At 40.4% G+C, this 7,824-nt stretch overlaps 1 protein-coding gene across 1 annotated transcript in view; it reads left to right on the plus strand.

Annotated features, from left to right (window-relative positions):
• MED13 (mediator complex subunit 13) overlaps nt 1-6,224 on the plus strand; it is a 55,199-nt gene extending 48,975 nt beyond the window's left edge. Inside the window, exons 23-30 of the mRNA XM_065694345.1 lie at nt 80-303; nt 755-897; nt 1,119-1,277; nt 1,372-1,557; nt 1,751-1,899; nt 2,149-2,322; nt 3,486-3,586; nt 4,252-6,224. Of these exons, the coding sequence (XP_065550417.1) occupies nt 80-303; nt 755-897; nt 1,119-1,277; nt 1,372-1,557; nt 1,751-1,899; nt 2,149-2,322; nt 3,486-3,586; nt 4,252-4,384 (1,269 nt within the window). The 3' untranslated portion in view covers nt 4,385-6,224. The remainder of the gene's footprint in view (nt 1-79; nt 304-754; nt 898-1,118; nt 1,278-1,371; nt 1,558-1,750; nt 1,900-2,148; nt 2,323-3,485; nt 3,587-4,251) is intronic.
• Nucleotides 6,225-7,824: the final 1,600 nt, after the last annotated feature.

The following is a 7,824-nucleotide window of genomic DNA, read 5'->3' on the forward strand; positions in this document are numbered from 1 at the left end:
GTCTTTCATGTTAACTAACCAGAGTTCTTAGGAATAATTGCTTCTTGAAACTTCATTGTGTGCTCTGTCATTTTTATAGAGACCTGAGTGTATTCGACTATACACCCCTCCTTTTATACTGGCTCCAGTAAAGGACAAGCAAACAGAACTAGGAGAAACTTTTGGAGAAGCTGGCCAGAAGTATAACGTGCTTTTTGTCGGCTACTGTTTGTCTCACGATCAACGATGGCTGCTTGCATCTTGTACAGATCTCTATGGAGAACAGTTAGAAACTTGCATAATTAATATTGATGTACCGAACAGGTAAGAACAAAACTATTGCATAAATTCTTAGCATGTGTATCTTTTCATTCCATGAAGAATGTGTTTGTTTATGATGCTGTAAGAATGACTTTTGCAGACTCCCTGTGTTGCAAAACTAGCTAAAGCAAATGGGTAATTTCCGTGGTTTGAGTTAAATTTAATAGTGGTTTGAGTTAAATTTAAATGGAATGTTGATTTCACGTGATTCCTGAGTGGTTTTGTATGGGTGTTCATATTCACCCCCCCCACATACACTTACTGGCTTTTGATGTCAGTGTTGGAATGTGATTAATTAAAAAACCACAAGCAGAAGTTGCAGTCGATGTACTACAATACAAACATTGCTGGGTTCTGGCATTGTTCAGGTTAATGCAAATAAGTTCCAAAAGTGGCAATAGAAACTTACTGCAGATGGGTCCTAGCTTTGTTTTTTCCCCTTTCTTAATTCTAGAGCTCGCAGGAAAAAGGGTTCTGCCCGCAGACTTGGTCTTCAGAAACTCTGGGAATGGTGCTTGGGACTTGTGCAGATGAGCTCTTTGCCATGGAGAGTTGTAATAGGCCGCCTGGGAAGAATAGGGCATGGGGAATTAAAAGGTAACATTGGCATTTTTTAGAGTCTGAAATCGATTTGAAGCTTTAAGTTTTCAATAATATAAAGTGTCTGTCCCCACTTCTGGAAAAAAACCTAAATAATTTGAGTTCCTTTGTGTATTCTGTATTAAGACTTGAAGTTTACACCACGCCCTATTATATGTAAAATGTGTATTCTGCAGCAAGCACTGTTCTCCTAGACAAACTATCATTTATTCCCTCAGACTGGAGTTGTTTGCTGAGTCGCCGAAACCTTCAGTCCCTTAGCAAGAGACTAAAAGACATGTGCAGAATGTGTGGTATCTCTGCTGCGGACTCCCCCAGCATTCTCAGTGCGTGTTTGGTGGCAATGGAACCACAGGGGTCTTTCATTATTATGCCAGGTATTTGACAAGCTCTCTCTTCCTCTTTTCTGGCAAGAGAACTAATAATTTGGGGTTAACAAAACTAAGTAAATGCTTGATTTCTCTTCCAAAGATTCTGTATCGACTGGCTCTGTATTTGGACGTAGCACCACTTTAAACATGCAGACATCTCAGCTGAACACCCCACAGGACACATCATGCACTCATATACTTGTGTTTCCCACATCTGCATCTGTGCAAGTAGCATCGTCAACTTACACCACTGAAAACTTGGATCTGGCCTTTAACACAAACAATGGTTAGTAGGTTGGATTTATTCTTGCTTTAAAACCAAACCCAACTGAAAAAAAACCCCTTGTCACTACCCCTATAATAAGACTTTTATTCTAATGAACCCCAAGACTGATATGGAAAATCACTTGATTTCAGAATGCATTGTCCTTTCCTGTACACAGTATATAGAAATTCACTGGTCTTGTTCATTTTTCAAGATGGAGCAGACGGAATGGGAATCTTTGACTTGTTAGACACTGGAGATGATCTTGATCCTGATATTATAAATATTCTTCCTGCATCCCCTACTGGATCCCCTGTACATTCTCCAGGGTCCCACTACCCCCATGGAGGTGATATGGGCAAGGTAACTATTAGAGTAAAACCAGGCGGGGTGGGGAGGATGTTTTGTTTGGGTTTTTTTCCATCTGCTAATTTCCCTTTGTGGCATGAAAGGTTCCTACAAAATGTTTTGAATCAATTTCATATTGGATTGTCTTTGCAAGATTCATATAATGCTTGGGTATTTCAAAGTGCTTTGTGTTTTGAAAGCTACAGATAATTCCTATAAAGTTTGTGCTGTCCTAATATTAAACCATTGCCTGTTGTTTTACAGGGTCAAGGTACAGATCGATTGCTTTCAACAGAATCTCACGATGAAGTAACAAATATACTGCAACAGCCATTGGCCCTTGGCTATTTTGTGTCAACTGCCAAAGCAGGTCCGTTGCCTGACTGGTTTTGGTCAGCGTGCCCTCAAGCACAAAATCAGTGTCCCCTGTTTCTTAAGGTACTGTAATTTAAGCCATCTTCCTGGGCAGCCTGACATAGAAAGTTGTGCAGTGTGCAGGGATCTGAATTACAAAAGCTATTATGTTCAAAACGAAGTTGCAGCCTGTCTCTTGCAATATGTCTGCTTTAGCTTCAGGAGAGGTTGGGTGTTAAATTTCTGAGCTTTGGCTTTTTACATTCACTTCTTTTTAAGGGAAGAAAAAGGATTAATGGAAGTAGCAGATGTTCTGGAGGGTTCTGCGCTCTTCCAATGGTTTCTTCACAGTAGTCTGGGCTCCTTTCTTTCTCTGGCTTTGTGTTACAGTATTTTTAATAGAATAGGCTGGGCTTCTAGACACATCTCTGGTTAATGTCCCACTCCTGTCGGGACCGGGAGAGAGAAAAGTACACAAGTGCCATGTAATGTCTCAATTATGCTAGGTAAAAAAATAAAACTCTATTTATGCATTGCAAAAAGCACAGAAGCCAGGTTTCCGTGTTGGCTGCTGCCAAGCGATAGCCATTGTATCATCTGTCTGAATATTGTCTGATTCCCTTATCTTTTTATGGCACAGTCAAGACATATTTGGCACACTTAAGGCTACACAATAGTACATAGAGAAAAATTCTGTATTAACATTATTCACTTTTGACTTAAATTAGGATCTCTAATACCATGCTTTATTTTCTGATGGTACAGATATATCTTCTGCAGCCTTATTTGTGTCTGGATTAGCCTTGGCCTAAGGTCAGCTGTGGCTTTGCTATAAGATATATTTTTGCATAGAGGATTTATTATTTACCCTAAGCAGCTCTTTAAATGGATTATAAATAGACCTGTCTTATGGAAAGCAACTGAACTTCCAAGTCCGTGTGTTACTGGATGTCTTGGGCCATTTGAGTTGCTTTTTTTAATAATCACTTAATGTAACAAAGGGATTAACATTTTTTTCCTGAAGTTTATTATACTACTAGCACTGTGCCTTTAGAAGAGATCTGCATGCATTTCCTTTGTATCTGGTAATTCCTGAACTTGTTAATGGCCTAAGGATAGGGTTAGTTTTGGTGTGTGTGTCAGAGAATAGAAGGTGACTGCAAGGGATGGGTCAACAACACAGAGGGAAGAATATAGGCTGTAGCTGAACGAGGCAGTAACTGCTGGCATCTTCCTTTCTTTCCCAGGCCTCTTTGCACCTCCACGTGCCTTCAGTGCAATCAGACGAGCTACTCCACAGTAAACACTCCCATCCACTTGATTCTAATCAAACTTCTGATGTGCTCAGGTATTTATGACTGATCACTTGCAAAAACAGTGTGCATTGCTGCTGCAGTGAAGCTGCTTGTTTGTTTTTCTTGCTGTTAGCTTTTTTTCTTTGTGTTGCTGATATCCTTAATATATCATAGAGACAACATAAATTGCTGTGCTTGGAGTGATTAAAAGATGGCTTTATCGCAGAACAGCGCAATTAAACATCTCTAAGCCCTTCTTGAACTAATCAGGGTTGATTACAACTGAAAATATTTGAAAGACAATGAATTCCTCCAACCAGAAGAGAGTTTGAGATGTAACACACAAGACAGTGCGTAAATTAGTGGAAGGCAGTTATCGTTAAGCAGGGCACTGTGGAAACACTGAAATGTTGAAGTACAAGAGTCTAGACTCATGTAAACACAGGGAACTTGCTGAGAAAATGCCATTTGTTGTCTTCATGAGTTTGGGGTTTTTTAATATGTAAACCTCTTGATGTTAACTAAGCACAGAATGAAAGCTTCCACTGAGAAAGTTTAGCTTTGAGCTGCTTGTAGTCATTCTGAAGGCATGTTATTTCAGAACGTTGGCAAACCTGTTTTGTTTTAAATGCCAAAGAAACTGGATTATAGTATATTAGGACTATAAAGTACTGGTAAGAAAATCTGTTGGCTTAATGGAAGCTTGTTTGCTTTTCAGGTTTGTTCTGGAACAGTACAATGCACTCTCCTGGCTAACCTGTGATCCTGCAACCCAGGACAGACGGTCATGTCTCCCAATTCATTTTGTGGTGCTGAATCAGTTGTATAACTTTATCATGAATATGCTGTGATCTTCATCTGACGTTTGCAAGACAAAAATGAGGAAAAGGGATATTTCACTGCAGGACTAAGTTATAAATCTTCTCAGTGCAAGTTGTTTGTGATGGGGTATGAATCTTGTTACTTGGAGCAAATATTGGTTTGACTTGTGAGAGGGGCAGCTATCACCCTGCTGTCTTTGAGTCATTGACTATGGGGGACGCTTCAGAATGATGATCCGAAAGTGTATTATAACATTTTTAGTAGCAAAATTAACCATTTTTCCCCAGCCACAGTATTTGTGAAGAGTAATGAGCCATAGTACCCAGTCATGGTTAATGAATATTAAAAGCATGGAAATGAGAAGAAACATGAGGAACAATTAAGTTTCAACCTATGGCTTCAGAACATCAAGATGTTCTTGTATTGGATTATAGTACCTAGTATTCAAAAATGCCTGCATCTCTTATTTATTGTAAGTTTTTAAATGTATAAATTGTCTTATATTTCTTAACCTCTTTTATAAAAATTTTCCTAGAAGGTTTATACTGCCTTCTTGCTTTAAAGCAATTGGTCTAAAATATATGTAATCGTCTTAATTAAAAGTTGCAGTAGGTTGCTTTTAGAGTATTATTTTTTTGTAAGGGGTGGGTGGGGACAGTAAATTTGTATTGTCTTGATGTACAGTTTAATGGGGATAGAGGGGTTAATGTCCATACCATTGTGTGTGGGGGATTTACAGCTAAGCTGTAGTTGCAGAGTACATGTACAGTAATGAAGTTCACTGTGTTTATATAAATTGAAAAGGTACCGGGTCTTACAGCATTTTATATCACACCTTTACAGAGTAACAATGGCAATATATAAGTGATATTGTAGGTGGTTTAACTTGTAGTGAGAATAAAATGAATAAACTCTTCAATTGAAGTTTGTGTTATGGTTCAGGGCTGTGGCTAGATTCTCAGATCTGTTTCCAGTATCCAAGTTTGAGTATCACAAGAATATCTATTGTGCGTTCTTGTTACCAAGATATTCTTGGCACTGTGGTGACTGTGTTGTTTTCTTCCACGCTTGTGTTAAAACCTGAATCTGAGGCAAAACACATGGAAAACTCTGATCTTATCCAAAGTCTCCTGTAAGGCTGAAATTTAGCCCAGCTCTAGCCATTTCACAAATGCAAGAATAGTCAATCTTGACTTTAAGATTGGTGTGTGTTTAACTAAAATGTGGTGTATATAGATTCTCAGTGAATTCTGGTATTCAGATTTTATTCCACTAGTAAAAAAATCCAACAAACAAACCAGCACGAAACCCTGAACATTTTCCTTTTTTCATGTATTTTTGGCACTGTGGTGAAGGTTCCAAGTATCAGTGAATGGCCTTCCCCATAACCCCTTTTCAGGCTCTGGCTGGGGCACGTGCCAAGGAGGCTTCGCCCTCCCTAAGGAAGGGACTGACACATCCCAAGGCTTTCCTAAACGTCTCCCTCTACAGTCACCATTTTTCCTCAGTAGTTTTCCTCCTTTCTCCTTGCACACACCCAATGTCTGATGCTGCTCTAAAATAGCCCCTACGGGTGCTGAAGAGCAACTACATTTGTTTTTTCTGGGTTCCTCATCTGACTGCAGCGCTCATGTGGGCTTGCTGCGATAACCGACGTCCTAGGTCTTAATACTGCCCGTCTCACTGGTTTAAACTGTTAAAGGAGCAAGTTTTAAGATCCATTTGTGCACCTGCTGTTAATCCTCTACAAGGAAGGAATCGCACTTACAAAACGTAGCGTTTTAATGGCAATCATGTTTGTAAATGCAGAGTACCTGCCCGAGATCATTTGTGATATAAAGAGTCTCACTGAATCGTGTATATACAATATTAGCAACTAGTTTGAGTTTTGTATGCAGAGGTACAACTGGTGATGAAAATTCTCAGTCATTCCTTCAGAAGAACGACTGCAATCGGAAGTGCGTGTATTTTGATAGTTAAGAACCGGGGCTGTCTTACTTTATCTTGGTAATGGTAACACCGCAGATGAAGCAGTACATTATTGTCCTTCAGAAGGGTTTTGGGTTTTTTTGCATTTGAGATTTTTGAAGTGGAAAAGTGCTCCTAAAACTGGAATTTTCAAAGCGTGTGTCCTTTATATTTTTAAGCTTTGTTGCTAGGTGGTCATTTTTAGCCCTGGCTCAGTTTAGCCATGTTCCAAGGGACAGGTTTTGGTGTGGCTTTGAGTTCAATCTGACTCGTATTCATAAAGGTAAGTGAATCAGATGCCTGAACACTGCTGTAACTCTGTCTGTTACCCGGATCACAGCCTTCCCTAGGAACTTCTCCAACTGTGAAAGCAGCCGGTTCCCCACTGCCCTGCCAATCCAGTTAAAGCAGACTTCAGTGTTGTAAGCACTGGGTTAAAAAAGTTCAGCTAGGCCAGACTGTGAGGGCCCTTTCTGGAATGCGAGTTGCATGCAGCACGCATATCAAACCTGCCACCACCATGGGGCCAACTACTGCATTGGGCATCCTTTTTTTTTGGGTGGTTACTCCCATTTAATGATTTGAAGTGCTCATAATGGCTGGTTTATGAGTGAAATCGTCACAAGCTGGGTCACTGGGGCTGCTTAGCCAAGTACAAGCTTAAAGCTTTGAAAATAAGCTTCTCAGAATGGTCTTGCAAGAAAGCATTGCTCGGGGCAGCACCCTGCTCGGTGGCTGGTGGAGGTTACCTCCTCTGAAGTATCCAGTGAGAGAAGAATCTGGGATCCCTCCATTCAGATTAAAAGCATGCATTTTAACCTAGATCCTGCGGTGTTTAAGTCATTTACTCACCTTTGACTCGCTATTTGAATTGGATTTCTAAAAACGCTGTTGCTAGGCCAGCAGGGCCCCACTTGTACTTGCAAACAACCCTTATGTTTTAAAGTAACATTTAGGTCTTTCTAACATTTCCTGAAGTAATTAAATAGAAATGAATTTATATTTAAAACCTCAGCTATATGAGTTATGGTGCAGGTGACTGTATTTCTCCATTTACTTCTGAATGTAATTTTAACTTCATGTGTCGCTATGAAGACCTGCAGCTGTCTTTAATCAAGCACCATTTAATGCTGTGCTACCACAGTATTACGTTGCATTATTTTACAGCTTTCAAACGTGTTTTGCTTTAACTGCTCTTGCACCATCTACTTTGCTCGCACGCCAGTATGGCACAGCGTTATGGGTCTGGTGGGAGAGTGATGCTGCGGAAACCATGTTCTGATGGGGGTTTCTGTGGAAACGAAGGGAAGAGGTGACATTGTTCAGCACCGCTTCCCCGTGGGAAGGGTTTGGGTTGTCCGTAGTGAAGGACCCGGGACTGCTTCGTGCTTAAAGGTGTGTTTATTTCACTACTGTTCGTGGGTGCCCTTTCTGCTTCCAGTGGCGCTTCCAGCCCCACAGGGCTGGGGCCGGGACCGAGCACAATGCTCAGGGTCACTGT

The sequence above is a fragment of the Lathamus discolor genome, chromosome 14 (assembly GCF_037157495.1).
Source record: "Lathamus discolor isolate bLatDis1 chromosome 14, bLatDis1.hap1, whole genome shotgun sequence".
Taxonomy (NCBI): Eukaryota; Metazoa; Chordata; class Aves; order Psittaciformes; family Psittacidae; genus Lathamus; species Lathamus discolor.